Source organism: Scylla paramamosain, unplaced genomic scaffold (genome assembly GCF_035594125.1).
Source record: "Scylla paramamosain isolate STU-SP2022 unplaced genomic scaffold, ASM3559412v1 Contig150, whole genome shotgun sequence".
Lineage (NCBI taxonomy): Eukaryota > Metazoa > Arthropoda > Malacostraca > Decapoda > Portunidae > Scylla > Scylla paramamosain.
Window position 1 is genome coordinate 82,501 of NW_026973815.1, and position 21,331 is coordinate 103,831.

The window sequence follows — 21,331 nt, forward strand, 5'->3', positions numbered from 1 at the left end:
CCACAAATCCTATCTTTTTTCTGTCCCTAACAAGCTTGGAGACATGGTGGGAAAATGGAGTTTTAGGGTGGAAGAAGCTAAATTATGCCAAATTTTGACATTCGTTGGAAAGTCTAAGGATGAGGTGCCATATATTGAAAACTGGGAACTTTCTAGCTTAACCTAACTTTACCCAACCTAACTGAAAGGCGAGTCCTGTCCCCCCTTTAAAGACACTAATCCAGCTTAACCAGTGCATCTTTCTCCAGTGGATGCCCCCATTAAGAACACTAACTTAACTTAACCAGGGGGCTTTTGTATGTAGATGAGAATTTCTCAGATGATGTTTTGGTGTATAGTCTCTGCAACAACATCTCTTTATCTTTCATGGTCTGTCTCTTTGTGTGTGTGTGTACTTTTTAGAGATGACCTTCTAGTTGTTCTTCTCTTATGGTATTTTTCTTTTCTGTCTCTTTCTGTACAATATGTCCTTTATTTCCTCAGCATCCTGAATGGTATTCTTGGTAATATCTGTTTTATTTTCTCTCTACCTCTCCCTTCCACAGCACTCATCCAGGTGGAGGTAGAACCAGTGGGACGATGGTTCCACATATATGAGGCACGGCGTCTGCGGGGCCACCTCACCTCCTCAGTTGGGGAAAGTGAAGAGGAGAGTGAGGAGGAGGAGGCTCAGGAGGTGGAGGTGGAGGATGACATACACTATCTTCGCTCTCTCAACCCAGCAGACTGGAAGGTGAGAACTCAGCCAGCATGGTCCAGTCATAGCAACATAAGAATGGAGAAGACTGCAAAAGATTGGCTGGCCTACACTGGATAACTCCTGTACTAACCATGAAAATCTGTTATCCTCCTCTTCCCCATGCAGTCAGCCTTCCTATTGCCATCTGGCCTCTATATGCATATGCCTAGTCATCTAACCTCATGATATCACTTATGGTGTAGGTGCTGACCACATGAATGCTAAGCCTGTTCTATTTGTCCACTACTCTGTGAACCAGTTCTTACTAAGCTCTTTTCAAAACCTAAACTTATCTAGCATATATAGTTCTGTCTTGATTGTTCACTATGAGAGCATCACTTACCTCTGTCATTTATTTGATTAGTATCTTTCTTTTATATATTGATACATTTCTACAACATTGCCTTTCAGGACCAGGATCATTATGCAGTACTGGGACTCCGAAAGCACAGGTACAAGGCCTCTGATGATGACATCAAAAGAGCGTGTAAGTCCTGGTGGCATCTGGAGCTAGAGTGTATAGTGTACTGAGTACCAAGTTTTAGTGCACCTGCTGTTTGAAGGTATTTTTATAGTGCCAGTTTTCAGTTGCAGTGTCAGCCCTTTTAGTCTTGGTATTTTTATTTTATTTGTATATTTTCAATAACTACATTTTATTTGTGCCTTGCTATGGATGTATGTGGTTGGCTTTGCTATACCAAAGTTCCTGGGGTGTAGTATGGTGATTTGAGACTATGACTATGGCCACACTGGCAATGGTTGTGAGCAAGCAGGTGAGTGTGATAAATGGTGAGAAAAGTGGGAGCATTGTACCAAATAAGTGTGGCCACACTGACAGTGAGTGGGCGTGGGCGAGCTGTGTCTTCCTGTGGCCCACAGCGAGGAGCATTGTCAGTTGACTTTTGTCAATCATCTGGCACAGGCAGTTTGTTGCCTGCTATTGACATTGCATGGCTAATTATTGAAGTTTTGCTCACACCAATCATTTGGGATACATTTGCTAAAGTAGAACCCAAAGGGAATGCCATCATGTTGTTTGTAGTAATTACTATTAATTATGAAACCATGTCCATAACTGTTAGCTTTAACAAGCTCTTGAATTGTAGCTAGGTGGTGCATACAGAAGAGCAGAGAGAATGTGTCTGAAGAATAGTTGGCGCCCCTATGGCTATGAGTGTGAATGATATTTGTAAGAGTGTGTGGTGGTTTGTCTGGGCCACCCCATGTGGGATTGGCAACCTGATATATAGATAGATAGATAGACATTATATTTTCTGATCATTGGTTTTATGCTAAGATATCTGTAAGTCTAATATAATAATTAGCATTCCCTTTGGTACGTGCTTAAAACAGGATGACCCAACACTTGGGTAAAGGAATGAGAGTGCAGCATTAGTGTGCACTTCCGTCCATTGTGTTACTCCTCACAGACCGCATGATGGTTCTGTGGCACCACCCAGACAAGCGGCGAGCAGCTGGGGAGGAGGTGAGGGATGACGATGACTACTTCACCTGCATCACCAAAGCCTATGAGATTCTCGGGGACCCCATCAAGCGACGCTCCTGGGACTCGGTGGACCCAGAGTTTGATGACGAGGTGCCGGCTGTCAGTGCACACAATAAGGCAAACTTCTTCCAGGTAAGCGCTGATCCCCACTAAGAAGAAAATTTATTCCACAAAGAATTCAAAGGTCTTTTAACTCCATGTCATACTGTAATGTCAAATATATGTGCACACAAGGCAAGCGCTAACTCCTATTAGGAAGAAAAATGACTCAACAAAGAATTGAAAGTTCAGTATTCATTGCTATTTGGTACATCTTTTCTTTACCACTAACCACTCTGGGACAATTCTTCACATTCTACAGCCATCTCCAAACATTATACTGGCTAGAAATTGCAAAAAATCTATTCCTTTTCACCGCTTTTTTCTTGCAGGTGGTTATAAAGATTGTATACATTACTTGTAGTGGTGTGGATGATTACATATCACTGAAGGGATTAACTCCATCTCATATTGTAATGTCAGGTCTATATATTAGATTATATAACTCTCTCTCTCTCTCTCTCTCTCTCTCTCTCTCTCTCTCTCTCTCTCTCTCTCTCTCTCTCTCTCTCTCTCTCTCTCTCTCTCTCTCTCTCTCTCTCTCTCTCTCTCTCTCTCTCTCTCTCTCTCTCTCTCTTCTTCAGTCTCCACCACATCTTTGTAAGGCACAGTGTTGCATTGCAGATTTTCACGGGTGTTTGAGTGCAATGCTCGTTGGTCCACCCACAAGCACGTTCCTGGCTTGGGCAAACCTGATGACACCAAACAAAAGGTCAGTCCAGATTAGCAGATTAAGTAACTGGAGAGAGTGATTGGCCTGTACAGTCACATCAATCTCCCTTGTACTGTTTTAGAAGTGAGATTACTAGTAGCAGAAATGCAAGTAGATATTTGGTGACAGTTTACTTTTTATAGTTACCATCATCATATGCTATGTTGATGGAAAGATAGACCAGTAATTTTGAAAGTTTGTTTAAAATATCATACACTATAATTTTCCTCAGCATAGAGGGTCCAGTAACTTACACATAAAACATCATTTCAAGATTTCTTTATGAATAGTGTTTATTTTGTATTGTTAACCGACTTAATTTTCATCACTGTGCAGGTTGATCGCTTCTATGGATTCTGGTACGACTTTGATTCCTGGCGAGAGTTTTCATATCTGGATGAGGAGGAAAAGGAGAAGGGACAGGAGTGAGTCTTCACTATTTGTATGTCTGGTCTTTTTAGAGTTATGTGTATTCCACTCCAGCCTTGCTTTATCTTCCCAAAGGCAGCAAAAATGGTGAAATTTGTATCTTGAAACATTAACATTGAATAAAATTTTAATTGAATAAGGAAATAATGCCCAAACTTAAGCCTAGACTTGACATTGGAAAAAATAACAAGAAAATTTAATATGGCTAGACAGAATACCCAGACTTATGGCAAGGAAAACTGGCACCGACATTGTTCTGATTGCTTTAACTGGTCATTTTAGTTTCTTTGAATATTTTGTAACAGTGCAATGTGACTGCAATGTTGTGGTCGCCTTCCCTTCTTTAAATCAGTCAATCTTGCCAGCCGGGAGGAGCGTCGATGGATAGAGAAGCAGAACAAGGTAGAGCGAGCGAGGCGTCGGAAGGAGGAGATGGGTCGATTGCGCAGGCTAGTTGACAATGCATATGCCTGTGACCCAAGGATAGCCAAGTATGTTTCGTTACTTATTACTGATTTCGTGTATTTTCGTTGTATCCCAATAAAAGTTGAAATTTTGTGCATTATCCCAAGAGATATTTATCACAAGGAGTACTTTTTTCTGTTGTTACATAATACTTCAAATTTCATTTTGATGGAAAGGTTTATGATGATTTAGATTGCAAAGAAGCTGTTCTTGTTTTACTTCTGACTCCTTATGAGGGAAAAATTAATTCCTGCTTTTGCTGTCTACTTCTGTAGCTAAAGAATGGGTAAGTTTATAGAAAAAGAGGGAAAGAGATGAAGAATTATATATATATATATATATATATATATATATATATATATATATATATATATATATATATATATATATATATATATATATATATATATATATATATATATATATATATATATATATATATATATATATAATTTTTTTAAGATTTAAAGAAGAAGACAAGGAAAGAAGACTGGCTCAGAAAAAGGCTAAAGCAGAGGCAATCAGGCAAAAACAAGAAGAGGAGGAGAGGGTGAGTGCACATTGTGATCTCCAGTATTAGCACCAGGCCAATCTCTAACTACTCTCGGACACATATATGCATTGATTTCTACAACAGACCAAGGCTTCACATTTTTCTCATTGATTTGTATTTTTCATGTCTTATGCTCGGAAATGCCATATATTTTGAAATACCATGCTATGTTCTCTTTTTTTTGAATGATATGTCTTGCTAATGTGTAAATTTGGTGTTTTCAGGTAAGGCAGGAAGCTGAGGAAGCAGAGAGAAAGAAAAGAGAAGCAGAGGAGGCAGAGCAAAGAGCAAAACAGGAGGTAGAAAAGAAGGAAAGAGAGGTGCTGAAGAAAGCATTCAAAAAAGAGAGGAAGGTGAGGAGGAGGGTAGAATATGCTTGACATGTAAGAACTTACCACACACTTGTCTTTGACGCTTAAACTGCTGTGATCGCTAACATAATCAAAAATTCTCTTGACAAATATATTGAATTTTCGTGGTGCACTTTCTTTCTAGTGTGTTCTAACTGACTGTCTTCAGCCTCTTTTTCATCACTGCAGTGTTGAATCTCTTGCTACCTCCTACTGCTATTTTCATGCCAACTGCTCTTCTGATCTTGCTAACTGCATGCCTCACTGCACAAGTCTTTCTTCTTTCTTTCATCTCTATTCTGTCTACCTCTTTAATGCAAGAATTAACCATTATTCTCAATCATTCATCCCTATCTCTGGTAAACTCTGGAACTCCCTGTCTGCTTCTGTATTTCCACCTTCCTATGACTTGAACTCTTTCAAGAGCGAGGTTTCAAGGCACTTACCCTGTTTGTTTGACTAACACTTGACTGTTCAGGAGCCAGCACCTCAGTGGGCCTCTTTCTTCTTTTTTTTTTTTTCAGTCTTTGTTGTCCTTGGCCAGTGATCCTCCAATATATATATAAAAAAAATAATAATAATAATAATGATGATGATAATAATAATAATAATAATAATAATAATAATAATAATAATAATAATAATAATAATGATCCCTGGCTATGGCAAGCAAGCCCACTACATTATATCCTTTCCTCCTCCTGTTCCTTTCCTCTCCCCTTTCACTTTCATCTCGTCGCAGTCCTCCCTTCCTGTCACCTGCCCCTATAGTTCTCATGACTCATGCCTGGAGCCATCATTCTACCTGGCAAGTCTTTTTTTTTTTTTATTTTTTTTTTTTTATCATTCATTTTAAGGCTACAAAATTTGCTAAAAAAAAAAGAAAAACTAAAAAATGAAACTCTACCCACTTTCATCTTCTGTAACATTTCACATTAAAATATTCTCATTCATTATATACTTTCAGATTTATATTTTTTTCCTTTTTCTTTGATGTCATTTTTTAAATGATTTTGATACAGTTCCTGTTCATAAGGGGCTGAGAGGACTGCATTTGTATTAGAAAGATGGAAAGAGCATTAAATTTAGTGTTCAAATGTGTAAATTAATTTGGAAACTAAAAAAATATATATACAAATTATGATTGCGTGTATTTTGTTCACGTAAATAATTTTAAAAAGCAACGTGAAATAGAATAAAGCACACATTCTTTGTCATTGCATAGATGTGATGGTGACAGTGATAAAGAACATCTCTGTATCTGTCTATCTTTATTTGACACCTCTTGATAAATACTCCATGAGGACATAACTGCAACAGATTTCTCTATTTAGTCCTGCCCTTGTATTCCCTTCCTCTTTGCTCTGAACTTCACATACTCTCTCTTCACCCTTTCCTCACATATTTCAGTAACATTTTTTATGCAAGATCTTTGGTCAAGGGCAATAAAAAGGGGGGAAAGAAAGTCCACTGAGATGCTAGTCCCAAAAGAAAGATCATAAGGATTATCCAGAATTGTTGGATAAGTGTTTTGAAAAGTTGGAACCAGCCATTTTAAAGAGTTCAAGTTATAGGAAGGAGGATCTTCTGGAGCAGGCAGGGAGTTCCAGAGTTTACTAGAAAAAAAATAGCAGTAAAAAGATAGCAAGATATGCAACATTGCAGCAATAACAGAGAGGCTGAAAATCATTAGTATAGTATCCTCTATTCCCAGATGCTGCGGACTCTCTGTAAGGACAACAGTTACTTTGCATCAGAGGAGGGGGAGCGAGTGCAGACCATGACAGATGTGGAGCTGCTGTGTGAGGCACTGGAGCTGACCCGCCTGGAGGAACTCAACAAGGAACTAGCACAAGTGGCCCAGGACAAGATGCAAGGGTGGGAGGTACTCATGATGGAGGTGAGGGAGGATCAACAGTAGTAGTAGTAGTTAATTGACAAAGGTGAGTGAGAGAGATCAACAGTAGTAGTAATAGCAGTAGTAATTTTTTGACACAGGAGGTGAGTGTGGAGGGCCAACAGTAGTAGTAGTAGTAGTAGTAGCAGTAATTGTTGCTTATATATAAAAAAAAAAAAAAAAGCATAATTTTTGTCATTCTTAAATAAAAAAATTTCCTAAGCCTTGAACCCAAAAGCTGCTCCAACAGACATATGGGTATCTGCATCACTTTTGAAATTAACTATGTTAGGTCTATTTAAGTCATGTTACATTACCTTATCTGATTAGCTAAATCCAAAGTAGCATAAAGCAAGCTAATCTAAATTAGAACAATCCACCCCAAATGATCTGGATATTCTGTATGACCTGTTTTCCCTAGGATAGTCAAACCTTTCAGACTATTTCTCCACTGATAGTTATGATTAGTACAAGGAGTCCTTGGTGTATGACAGTCTTGACTTTTGTCCTTCATATGTTTCTTTTACAGGCACAATAGTTATGTGTTTATGTCCTAGACTATGACTTTACAGTACAACAGTATTAGTATTAGTGATTGACATACTGCAGGTAGCTTACTTATGCTGGTTCTGACCTATGCAGAAAATCAGTTTATAACATGGCATAGGAACAGAACTCTGTCATAACTTGAGGACCCCCTGTAACACTTCTTTGCCTCCTCTCTCTGTTGTAGGTGAGTGAGGTGCGCAACAGGATCAAAAAGGAGAGGGAGGAGGTGGCAGCAGCGGCAGCAAGGAGAGGGGGTGGAGGAGGAGGGGAAGCTTCATCACTCAAAGTCTGGAATCAAGATGACCTCCAGCTGCTCATCAAAGCCGTCAACCTCTTCCCTGCCGGCACAACAAAGAGGTGAGCTGGTTCATGTGTGTGTGTGTGTGTGTGTGTGTGTGTAAATTGCTTCTGTTTATATATTTTTTGATATCTTATTATTATTGGTGGTCCACAAGGCTGTCCCTTTCCACTGGGGCTGACAGGGCTAAGAGTGTGAATGACGTGTCATTCACCTACATTCGTCTGCTGGTCACCAAACCAGCTGTTCCCCATATGGAAAGAGGTCAGAGCTTGTAGTGATTGATCTTTGGGTAGGATTGAGACCATTCACACACCGCACACTGGGACAGTGAGGCCATAACCCTTCAGGTTACATCCTGTACTTACTTGCTGCTAGGTGAACAGGGGCTACACATGAAGAGATTCTCCCAGGACTTGAACCCATGCCTTCTCGGTTGTGAGCCGAGCATGCTGACACTAAGTGGTGTGCATGTGTGTGTGTGTGTGTGTGTGTGTGTGTCTGTGTGTGTGTGTGTGTGTGTGGTGCCTTGTCTGGGCCAGCTGATGTGAGATTGCTGGCCTAGTATATAAATAGATGGGTTTTTTAAGCTTTAATATTTTATTTGATTGATATATTGCCTTATTCTTGTGTTTCCATGTGTGTTTTAAAATGACTAATATCAAGGTTGTTATCTGATCCCTACTACTGTTCTCTACATACACACCATTTAGGTCTTCACGTGGTATGGGGAATATAACAAAGGTGACATTTATAAAATTCTCAGGATCATAATTAGGATAGAACAAGACACAATGGGTTCAAGCTTGAAAATAGTTAGAGAGGAAGAAATTGGTCCTCAGATGGAGTAGTAGATGAATGGAATGGACTCAGTAATCAGGTTGTTAGTGCTGAGTCATTGGGGAGCATTAAAGGATTAGACAAATTTATGGATGGGAATGATAGGTGGATATAGGTAGATATGTTTCATACAAGGATGGCTTCTTGCAGCTCCCTTAATGTTAGGTTATGTTTTTATGCATTGCTGTACTTAGAGGAACTCTTTGAACCCTCCATGCTGCAGGTGGGAGGTTGTGGCAGAGTATATCAACCAACACAGCCACCAGCATCACCAGGCTGGCCAAGGAGGTGCTCAATAAGGCCAAGGAGCTGCAACACTCAGACAAGCACATGAGGGAGGCAGCCAACAAGAATGCCTACCACAGCATGGAGAAGGCACAGGCTCGGCAGGTGATCAGCGACGCCACAGCCTCCCAGAGATATGACAGTGAGTTCTTGCTGTTATGCTGACATTCAGATAATTCTTTTGCATCTTTGTGTAGTTTTATATCATGTTGATGCTTGGGTAATTTCTCATTTCTCTTTTTATACTAATTAATTATTACCATGAGTCTTCTCTGTATGAACTCAAGAGCTTTCTCCCTTCTCTGTGTAACTGCTGTGAATTGTCTTTTAGCTCTATGCAATATCACCAGTTGAGCTGTGAATCAATTCCAAGATATTTTAAGAAAAAACATGTTTTTAGGCTGATGTTAGATCTTTCCTTTGTGCAGCACCACAGGAGATGCTGGGGATGAACACTGCTGCTTGGGGAGCTGAGGAACAGAGGTTGCTGGAGCAAGCCCTCAAGACCTATCCAGTCTCTACTCCTGACCGCTGGGACCGCATTGCCAAGTGTGTCCCCAACCGAACCAAGAAAGACTGCATGAGGCGCTATAAGGTCTGTATATGTGTGTGTGTGTGTGTGTGTTTGTGTGTCTGGTGATGTGTTGCTTGCTATTCCCTGTATGTGAGATTGTGGAGAAAACAAATCAGGTTTATCTTGTTTATGGAGTGACTCTCTCCTCTCTCTCTCTCTCTCTCTCTCTCTCTCTCTCTCTCTCTCTCTCTCTCTCTCTCTCTCTCTCTCTCTCTCTCTCTCTCTCTCTCTCTCTCTCTCTCTCTCTCTCTCTCTCTCTCTCTCTCTCTCTCTCTCATGCATTTATCTTTTGATCTGCTTTTATCTTTGTGGTCCCTCCATAAATGCATGGAGATGTAAGTGCTATGTGTGTGTGTGTGTGTGTGTGTGTGTGTGTGTGTGTGTGTGTGTGTGTGTGTGTAGTGAAGGTTTTATATATGTGTGTGTGTGTGTATGTATGTAGTGAAGGTTTTATATAGTGCACAGTAGACACTGATGTTATTGTAACTTTTAAGTCTTATTCTCACATGATGGCATTTCAGGAGCTTGTTGAGATGGTGAAGGCAAAGAAGGCGGCTCAGGCTGCTGCAGTGGGAAAAAAGTGAGGAGCCAAACCTTGCTGTCTTCTTTCCTTTGTGAGTTCAGATGTAGCAAATTCTTGTAGCTGTTGTGTGAAGCAATATTGCTATCTGAAAATCTATCTCTTGTTCTATTTCTAAGCATTATGTCTCAGCAGTGCCAGTTTTGGACTACCTGAATTGGAGGGGCAGCTACATATATTGATGGGGACACAAAAGTGTAGCTAGGGATCTGTTTCTTTCCCCTCCACTTCTCCCTTTCTCTCCTTTATAACCTCATCCCCCAACTCTTCCATCTCTTCCATCACACTTCACTTCCACTGCTTCCAATAAGTTGTCATGCAAAAAGCAAAATTAACACTTGGAAAAGTATTTTTAAGTGCTATGGGAAAACTGCTAATATTGAAAATTAATGTTGATAAGTGCAGAATTCTATACATTGCAGAAAGCAGATGCAAAACAGCATGTGCTTTTCCTTATCATCATAGTGTAGCTCTGGAGGACAGAAGGGCAATCTCCATTAATATGGCAGTAGCCACAAGGAAGCCACTTCCTGAAAAATGAATGGATCTGTGGCAGTTGTATAAAAAATTACAAGACGTGTGAAAAAGTGTGCGGTGATTGTGACTATAATAAGAAGTAATATGCAATGATGACCATGTGATTGCATACAAATGTGTACCTTCTTAATTTTCTAAAGGAAAACTACAGTCTTAAGTTTGATTTTAAAGTAACACTAAATTTACAAGGTGGGTAAGAGTAAAGATGCCACATGAAGAGCTGCAGGTAAATGCTGTGATTAGTGTAGATCCTAATGAAGAGTTACCATAGAAAATACACAAACATCATTGAGACAATAGTTGTGACTTAACATGCTTATACACATTCACAGGTCCTTGATACACATGATTCAAGCCTGACACTTGAGGAATATTACTTTGTAAGTAATGGAGGTGCAGCTCAGAGGTGTTTCAGAATATAGCTCTCAGTGGCTGATGCATGGAATAAGTTCATGATGTGCGATTCAGTACCTCAAATAAGTGACTCAGTCTGTGATATAAGTAATAATGCAAGCTGTTGAATCATGGATGTGCGCCTCAGAATGTGTGACCTCGTAGCTTTGCCCGGACCAGCATAGTCAACCCTAACCTAGGCCAACACAGCCAGTAATAGCTTTGTGAAACACCAAAATATAGATAATCATTATTATCATCTGCAGCCACCATGCTCACCCACCACCTACACAAAATTTAATGTCTTCCACTGGTATATATATATAATATATATATATATATATATATATATATATATATATATATATATATATATATATATATATATATATATATATATATATATATATATATGGTCATGTGTGTGTGTGTGTGTGTGTGTGTGTGTGTGTGTGTGTGTGTGTGTGTGTGTGTGTGTGCTATAATTTTTGTTCATTGTTCGCATCTCGCTATGCACTCTACCTTCCATCATATCTTCAGTTTTAAGCCTTTCGTAACGACATCATAAATTTGTGGATTGACTTTTATTTATTTATTTATTTATTTATTTTGTAGATCAAACCTGCTGTTTGGGTGTTCCTTTTTCACGTGATCGCATATCAGGGTCTTCTTTGAAGTATAAAGCACCACGTTATCTGCGACCTTTGATTTGTGACAGATATCATATGGTCATTATTAATAAAAGGAAGCAGATGGTAATAGTGAACTGCATTACATAACCACGCATCTGTCGCTTTGATAAACCAAAATGCAGTATTTCTGCTACTACTACTACTACTACTACTACTACTTCTAGTAGTAATAGTAGTAGTACTAGTGGTAATAGCTGTAGTAGTACAAATACTATTTCGTATGACACAGAGACATGAGAAATAATAATAATAATAATAATAATAATAATAATAATAATAATAATAATAATAATAATAATAATAATAACAGTAAAATTATACGAACTTAACACTGTTAGGCTCGTAGTGCGGAAGGTTGGCGGGCAGTAGCGGCCAATCAGACAGACGGACGTGTAGGGGAACTAAAACTACAGATAGCGACCTGATATCTACCCCGCCAGCCTTCATGATTGCGCTGAGGTACCCCGCCACCCAGATAAACCTCATTTGGCCCCAAGCCCACTGCACACACACGGTAATTCTTGTAGTGGTGTAATTGTAATGGGCGATTGTTGTTTATTTACTAAGTCGGTGGTAGTGTGTAGGATTGAGATCGTGGTGTGATGGTGGGTTATAGTGGGGGTGGTGTGGGTTATTGACACTATAACGCAACACTGCACACACAAACAGACGGTAAATTTTCTAATGATGTAGTAGTAATGGACTGGTGTGGGTTATGCATATTGAGAAATGGGTGGTGGTTGGTAGGATTGAGGTCATTACTATCGGAATGGGGCTGGTGGTTGTGGAGAGTACTGTGGGATACGTACACTTTATATTAAGCAACACAACACACGTTACCTCATTTCCACACACAACTCGCCCCCGTGGACAGTTATGGTTTGTCATTTGCCAGTCATCCTCTATTTATACTTGTACACGTCAAGACGAGCCCTGCGGCAGACAAAACAGACTTAGTACTGAGTGATGACAAGCTCTCAGGTGCTGGTTTGTTTATCTCCCTCAGTGCGGTGATGTGACTGATTTTGTGGCGTCAGCTGATAGTCTGAGGTGGCAAGGTGGCATCTGTCAACAGCAGTCGGGTGTCTCCTGCAACAGTGAAAGCATTTGTAAACAAAGTCAAGTGCCACGTGAGAGCCTTGACTTTCTTGTCTGTATAGCTGTGTAAATAGAGTGAAGCGGTTCTTGGCTTGTGTTGTCTTTAGTATAGAAATGCTTACTTAAACTTTTAGAGAGGATGGCTTGCTGCTGTTGACAGTTGCCACTTCACAGACTGAGAATGATGCCTTCATACTGTAAAAATCTTAAACATTGCAACAACACAATAGGTATAGAAATTAATTGCAGTACTGTATAGTAGGTTAAAAATTGCACATGTATGGGAATGAGCATGTGGCAATGGAAGTTGTGGCTGTCTTGAGCTGTTTTATCCAGTACACTCATCATAGGGCCTGGGTGAGCCACAGGTTGTGATGTATGGCAATACACTTCTCATCAGTGATCAAGCTTTTGGAATCACCTTATAGAAGTATTACAGCATCCTTCTCATTATTATGAGATTTTCATCTTTCTGCTTTGAAACCAGCTTGCAGTGACCTGACATTTCTGGTCAGTCAATCTTTGCTTTAGCAAGAGTGACTACAATGTTTCATTGAGTGAAGAGTCACGTACCGTGACCTTTGAGCTGCTGTAGGTTCAACTCGCTAGTATTGGTTAGAGGCAGTTATGATGTAGGGGCATAAATGTAATGCTTGTGCAGTGCCTCCTTTTGTAACGTGTCATGCCATTCTTGATGTGATCAGTGCAGGATGATAAGACCCGGGTCACATTGACTCCATGTATTAATTGAATCGATCAGATCCTGAGAACGTGAGAGAATGTGAACCAATTCTCATGAGGGTAGAAAGTAAACTGGTAATGTACAGCTCAGCCTTACAGAAACAACATTGCAGATTTATGTCAGTGCACAGATTTACTTATCCTTTAACTGACCATGCAGATGAATTTGTCTGCCCATGAAGCTTATTAAGTAGGAAAAATCTACAGTTTTTGCCATGTCTACTTGGATGAATTTGTTGCCTATCATTCTCTCTCTCTCTCTCTCTCTCTCTCTCTCTCTCTCTCTCTCTCTCTCTCTCTCTCTCTCTCTCTCTCTCTCTCTCTCTCTCTCTCTCTCTCTCTCTCTCTCTCTCTCTCTCTCTCTCTCTCTCTCTCTCTCTCTCTCTCTCGTTTTAGGTATTGGGACCATAGCGTCTGTCAGGAGCCAATATATTTTTTGGGATTCTTTTTAATAAGCATTCTTTTCCTCTTTAAAGAACATCTTACAGTTTCATTATCAGATTACTGAGTATAGTGTTTATCACTGAGCTCATGAAATATCTTATCAACTATTTTGCCTGTGATAAGGATTAAGATGATGTGACACTGCTCTACTTGAGATGATATCCTCTCTGTGATATCTATGATGACTCCAACATACATCTTTGATTTTTTTATATTTTTTATGTGATGAGACTGGTTTTGCTGCATCACCATTGATGCATCTGATAGTTTAAGTGTATCTGCAGATCTTGACAGTTGCTTTTGTGGGATTCTAAGAACTGACTTGCTTGAACAAAAAACTGCCTTGATGCTGGTGACTTATTTGATGATGTGTTGAGCTTTATTTATCACAAGGTACTTGAGGCATTCTCAGTCTGGATATCTGCAGTTTAACGTACATGAGAAATTTACAGCATACATACTTCATTGTTAACTGAATAGTATTGTCTTGTGATCTGGTGCCTGTGTATTTGTTTTTCATATGCTTCCTGTGGGAGTTGTTTCAACACCTCAATAGATTGCTTGCACAAGTTAGTACTTAGACAGGAGGATTGACAGCACACCCATGCTTATGTTCCCTTTTCATGTGTTGCCCTTTAGGTAGTGAGGAGAGACAGGTACCAGCAGGAGCAGTAGTGGTAACAACAGCAGGATGGGGAGCTTCAGCAAGATCCTGCCATACTCCTGCTATGAGCTCGGCCACTGCTGGAAACACTCGTGCTCCTCAGCCTCCTTTGAAATCTGTATCATTGGGTTCATTGAAAGCATCAAAATCTATGGTGTGGTGTACTTGGTATGTGACCTTTTTTTTTTTTTTTTTTTTTTTTATGTTAGAGGGATACTATCCTCATTGTGTCTAGTAAACTGTTCTGGCAACTGCACTGGCTTCCTAAGCTTGATGGAAGTTTAGAATATAATTTAAAAAGGTAACACTTGGCAGTAAAGGGGTGATTGCGATAAAATATTGCATTGCATCTACTGTAATTTTATTTTGGCTCATTAGAATTATCTACAGTTACTGAAAATGTGTGTGATGGTGTCATTAGGTGACAAAATGTTAAAGATTACTGTTACTATATTGGTAAAAAGAGGTGAAAATGGATTATAGCTATGCATAGAACTTTTCATATCAATTACCTTATGCCATGATAGATCTGGTGTAAGTAGAGTGTGAGGTGAAGGGGAATATGATTTTGCTTTCTGGCTTCAAAAGTGGAAGGAAGACTTTGATCAGGAGTTAATAATTTTACTTGCTTGCTTTCTTTATTTCTCCTTTTCTTTCCTTTTTCTTTTGAATTGGGAATGACACTTTGTATTTTGAGGTTTATCTTTGTAATATTAATGACTTGCATTTGTTTGCATGCAGCTAACCAGTCTTGTGAATGCTCGGAAAATAAGTATGAAGTATGGAAAAAAGCTCTTGAAGAACTACTTAACAACATCAGTTTGTTTCCTGACAGTCAATGCTTTTGGGTACATTGGCTCCTACTGTGTTGTCAGGTGAGCATGCCAGATGTGGCCTTTCCCATGCACATGTTGGGGCAGTTTGGAAGTAGTAAGTGTAATATACATGCTATTATACTGAGTGTGTCATGCTTGCTTTTACTCTGGGAAATTTATATGAAACCATGGAGTTGCATAACATAGTAATCTTTTTCTGTTTATCTACTTATTTGTTTATTTATTTTTTATGTTTTTGTGCATGGATAGTCAATTAATTAAGATATAGTATAGTTTATGTGAATGAATACACATTTAAGTAGTCAGTGGTCATAGTGTGTTGTGATCAGCTCCCACAATTCTTGTTACTACACAAACCAAGTATAGTGCATGAGTTCTTGTTGATTAGTTTGGAGAGAGGAGGTGACCATAGGATATTGATGAAGGACAGCCATTGAAGCACTTCATCATTAGCATATAAAATGACAAAAAAATTAGTATTTTCCAGTTGGAACAAGATAAAATACTGTAAAATTAGTATTTTCCTGTTGGAACAAGATAAAATACTGTAAAATAGAAAATACTGTATTTGACAGTTTATAAGACATATGGGGTTATAAGATGCATCTCAGTTTGGGCAGGCATTGAAAAAAAAAAAAGATAAATAAATGGGTTTAAGCTCTGTATATGAAGTGAAGGATTTAACCTGACATTTGATGCCCTCTCATATGTATTCAGATCCTTATTAGATTCCAATATTTTTCCTTGGGAAATTTTATAATTTTGTAACTTATACGCCATTGTGTACACGTTGTTTCTGTGACCCCATTATGTTGGGGAAATGAAATCTGGAAATTTTAAACACTATTGCATAAACTGTATTGCATGATTATTGTGCAGACCATCACCATGAGTCACCCTACTTTGTGACTCTCTTTTCACTTATAAAATCTTTTGTTATGTTAGGTTTTCTGAAAAAAATATAGTTTCTCATTAGCTTCAAGTTTTGTTGAACACACATGCGAGATAAAAATGTTAAAAGATAGGCATAATTTCTGTTGTATGAAGGTGTATCTTACCTAAGGAACGCAGTGAACCTTGCATGTGTTGCCAGGTTTGATGTTTAACTAATGGTGAATTTGTTTTGGTACAAACAACGTAAGCATAGTCACTTAATTTCTTTCTGACTGGTGTTATTTTATGTGAATTACCATTAAGTATGATCTGTTATACATTGTTACCTTACAAAAAAAAGAGTTGTTTTTGAGATTTAGAAATGATCATCACTTTGTTTACATGTGTGAAGATGTTTGTGGTTTGATTTAAGGGCCACTGTTGCCATAGACTTACTACTAGCCACTGCCCCAGAGCTGAACCTTGGCCTTATAAGACGCTGGCTAATTTTCTGAGACTTTTTTAAGGTGTGTCTTATAAGCTATCAAATACGGTAGCTGAAATTGAGTCACCTCTATGAAATGTCAAATTGTTTAATTGTTAATGATATGTTTGTTGTTTACTCCCACAGACACATTCTGCAGCACTTCAACTTTTTCACAGTCTCCTTTGTGCCAGGGTTCATTGGCAGCCTCATGGCCATCCTAGTGGAACGGCCAGCACGACGAACACTCCTGGGCATCTATGTTACCAATGTGGTGAGTGCCAACGCTGCTTCTTCCCACCCTAATTTCTATTTGGGATTGCTCTTTACAAAAGTCTTCTTCAGATGTTTCTGCTTTGAGGCATTCTTTCATCTAATCCTTTGTCTCTTGTGTCTTCATTGACATGGTCCTTCCATCTGATCCTATGTAGGTCTTCCTCTTCTTCGTGCTCCTCTTTCCACAGCTCAAGGTTCACCCCGGGGAGGTCGCGACATGACAATCGGGGGTTCCTGGGGGTGAGGAAGGGATGAGGGGATAGCATTTTGTCTGTGTCTGTATGTGTGTGTGTGTGTGTGTGTGTGTGTGTGTGTGTGTGTGTGTGTGTGTGTGTGTGTGTGTGCAGGAGCAGTACTTACAGGAAGGGGTCTGGAAGGTCAAAGACAGACCGCTGTTCACTTTCCACATTGTCACAGTTGTCACACAGAAGCTTGGCCAGTGTCACCTGTAGAGAAGAGACACACTTGAGCTCATTTGTTTGCTGCTAAAACACTTAATTTGTTAAGTAAGATCAAGATAAGTTAGCTAATTTGATTAGTAAGGTTAGACATAACTAGATTTAGGACAGATTAGGTAATTAAGTTAAGTTTTGAGTAGATTTGGCAAGGTTACTTAGATTTTAAGTTGATTTGATAAGTAAGGTGATTTACTTTTACTAATGCTACTATTATTTCTACTACTATTATTCCTTTCTATCCTATGGCTGACTGGGATAAGAATGTGTGTGTGTCTGTGTGTGTGTGTGTGTGTGTGTGTGTGTGTGTGTGTGTGTGTGTGTGTGGCTTGTGTGGGATTGCCAGCCTGGTATATAAAGAGAAATGAACTATTGCTATTACTACTACTGCTGCTCACCACCCACAGACAGAGATACTACTGCTACTATTATTACTATTACTACCACCACTACTTAACACCAACAGAGATACTATTACTACTACTGCTACCACCATCACCACTCATTACTCACAGATGGATAGACTACTGCTACTGTTACTACCACCACCACCACCAAGGAAGACCCACCTTTCTTATTTCAGTGAGCTGAGGGTCGGTGAAGCGCACAAGTGGGTCAGCATTCTCATACCAGAACCGGTCACAGCAGCGGAGGTTCCTGAACTGAATGCCAAGGATGCAGCCGAACGTGGGACCGACCAGTCCACCGTGCAGCGGCGTCTCAATCAATCCACCAGTGAACAGATCTATGTCATCCACGTGTGCGTACGTCTGTTTCATTCGCTCGATCACCGGCCTCGCTATCTCCCTGTGCAGGTCATCAAACGACCTCGCCCTGGTCAGGTTACAGAGGGCCCTGTACTCATTGTAAGGCTGCAGTCCATGGTCTCTGCCTCGCTGGATGTTGAGGGCAGCCAGGTCCAGGCCAGAGAATGGCTGCCGCTTGTCTTCAAAGAGATGGTTGGTCACCTCATCTGTCAAGAACTGGTCCAGTGTCTCCATGGACACAGTAGTCAGGCCGTGGATGATCTCATCAAACATCCCAGGCTGGTAGAGTAGGTCTGGGTTGAAGAAGTGTTCGCTCAGCTTGACAGGAGGGTTGCACTTGGCAAATATTCCGTCCATGCGCTCCAGGGAAGGCTTGAGTAGAGAGTGGCCAAAGCGGAAGGCTATGCCAAATTCATTGAGCACTGTTGGGTTGCAGTATGCATCGTAATCTGAGAGAGAGAGAGAGAGAGAGAGAGAGAGAGAGAGAGAGAGAGAGAGAGAGAGAGAGAGAGATAGTCATTAGGAGTGCAGTGTGTTAGAGGGAAATGTTGCACACACACACACACACACACACACACACACACACACACACACACACACACACACACACACACACACACACACACACACACACACACCTAGAGTCAGCTGGCCTGGCATGGAGCGGGTCAGGGGGATGCAGAATGGCTGGCCAGATGATATATTGACAGGAGGGAAAAATGGATCGTTCTGAGGAATGGCTATGGGGAAACACTCAGGGTGGACTGTCTGGGGAGAGTCACATCTGCGGCAATCCAGAATCGAGTCTTGGAAACCTGGAAGAGAGAGAAGTGAATGTGTTTAGTGGGTGAGGTGAAGAGATGCTGGGCCAGGAGTCAGTGTATTTACAGACATGAAGTAAAGAGAGAATAAGTACTTTTTTTTTTTATCAACACATACACAGTTAAGTTAATATTAGAAAACATATACCTGTTAACACTAGAATGAGAAAGAGAAACAGGAGATTTGATAACTAATGGAAAAAAACAGATAATAATAAACAACAAAGATAGATTAGGTTAGGAACAGACTAAGAAAATATATAGTTTTAGTGACAAGTATGCAGAAATTAAAGAAAACTAGACATATAAAGATCAGGAGACAACAAATCAATAGTTTATCAGACCTTGGAAGCTACAACTATGTAAACACACACACACACACACACACACACACACACACACACACACACACACACACACACACACACACACACACACACACACACACACACACACCTACCTTTGTTGATGGGGGTGAAAATAATATCATGGTCAATAAACTGGCCCCACTGCATGACCATTAGGGTATAGCGGACATGCGGTGCAGACACGTCGTTGTGCATGTTGGTGGAAATGAGCCGAGGGGAAGGGAGAGGCTTGCCGGTGACTGAAGTGACGCGAGGTTTAGACAGACCTGGGGATGACAAGAGAAGGTTTAGGGGTATTTGAGTGTATTGTAAAGAAATTCATTTGTTTATCTATCTGTCAGGCTGGCAGTCCCACAGAAGGCAAGGTTTGGGGGTACTTGATTGTACTGTAAGGAAATTGGTTTGTTAATCTATCTATCTGTCAGGTTAGCAGTCCTATAGAAGATAAAGTATGGGGGTACTTCAGTGAGAATTAAGTTTATATATCTATCTGTGACACTGGCAGTCCTATACAAAGCATAGACAAGGCACCACACACTCACACACACAATAATAACAGTAATATATCTATCTGTCTGTCTGTCTATCTACATACAAGGCTAGCAATCCCACAGAAGCCAGCCCAGACAAGGCACCACACACTCACACACACAATAATAATAGTAATATATCTATCTGTCTGTCTCTCTGTCTACATACAAGGCTAGCATTCCCACACAGGCCAGCACAGACAAGGCACCACAGACTCATTTACAAACATATTTATTTATTCTCTTTCCTAACTTTATCAAGCTTCAGTTCTTTATTTCTTGTCCTGTCCTGATTACTGATCCTGAGAATTTTGCTTATGTCATCCTTGTCATGCTCTCTATATCACTTTGGGACCTCTAGCTGACTGAAATGACTTCTCTCTGATTCTTAACTTTATAAAGCCTGAACACATTATTTATGTTCTATCCCTAACACTAATACAGACACATAGACATCTATCTGATCTACTCTTGACTTTATCCCTTACTTCATCAAACTTAAACACTTAATTTCTTGACCTATCCCAAATACCAACACACACACATGCACACACACATATATATACACACATACACAGACATACAGACAGACAGACACTCACCGTTTTCATAAGAAGGACGTAGGAGTCGACTTTTTGCCCTGAACGACTTGCCGAAGGACGGGAAGTTAAGATTATTGCACCACCCTGTAGCTGTGCGGAAACGCAAAGTGTGGTCGCAGGGCAGTGTCTGGTCGTCACGCTCAAACACGCTAGGAATTTCCGTGATATCGCTGACGTCAGTGTTAGGCAGAACCTCCATCAAATCCAGTACGTTGTTTGGGGAACCTGACTCGATGTCTTTGAGCTGGCCGTCTGCTGCCCGAGTCTTGCGTGACCTGGCTCTGGTGGTGGAGAGACTGTCAGTGGTGAGGCGTGGTAGACAAAACTGTGGTGTTTTTATCATTTTCTCTGTTGTTTTATTGTTTGCTTGGCTTTCTGTTGTTAATTATGGGAAATTTCTGCTGTTTTTGTGTCATGTTCACCTCAAAATACATCAGTCTAAGGCTCTGAATAACCCTTTCACTAACTAATGCACTCATCTATCACACAAACACATACTCGTACTTGAATCTTCCTGAGGTCTTGCAGTCAATCTGGTTGGTGTCGGCCATGAGGATCTGGGTGTTTGCCGGGCCGCGCTGCACCTTGAGGAGGCCGCCAGAGAAGGCACGCAGCTCGTCACTCTCCTCCTTGCTGGACCCGTAGATCACCGACCCATCAATGAAGGATGTCACTTGGTTGATCTGTTCTCTGGGGCCTGTGTGAAGTGTCACCATTAATAAGACTAGTGAAGCAACATTACATAAACTCAGTGATAGTATTTATGATAGCTCTCTGATAATTTACACCACCATCACCACCCATTACTCACTTACCTGAAGGAATGGGGTCAATATCCACAGGTAAGGGAAATCCTGAGGTTCCTAAGGGGAT

General features: G+C 40.2%; 1 protein-coding gene and 1 pseudogene across 1 annotated transcript; one reads left to right on the forward strand and one right to left on the reverse strand.

The window, feature by feature from the left end:
- LOC135099585 (dnaJ homolog subfamily C member 2-like) overlaps positions 1-20,912 on the forward strand; it is a 21,871-nt pseudogene extending 959 nt beyond the window's left edge.
- On the reverse strand, positions 16,814-21,331 carry LOC135099580 (peroxidasin-like). The gene is made up of 8 exons (XM_064001975.1): positions 21,274-21,331; positions 20,963-21,155; positions 20,459-20,739; positions 19,419-19,592; positions 18,776-18,952; positions 17,940-18,586; positions 17,276-17,361; positions 16,814-17,149 (listed from the first exon to the last, which is right to left on the reverse strand). The coding sequence occupies exons 2-8, from the start codon at positions 21,007-21,009 to the stop codon at positions 16,981-16,983; spliced, it is 1,581 nt and encodes a 526-aa protein (XP_063858045.1). The 5' UTR covers positions 21,010-21,155; positions 21,274-21,331; the 3' UTR covers positions 16,814-16,980.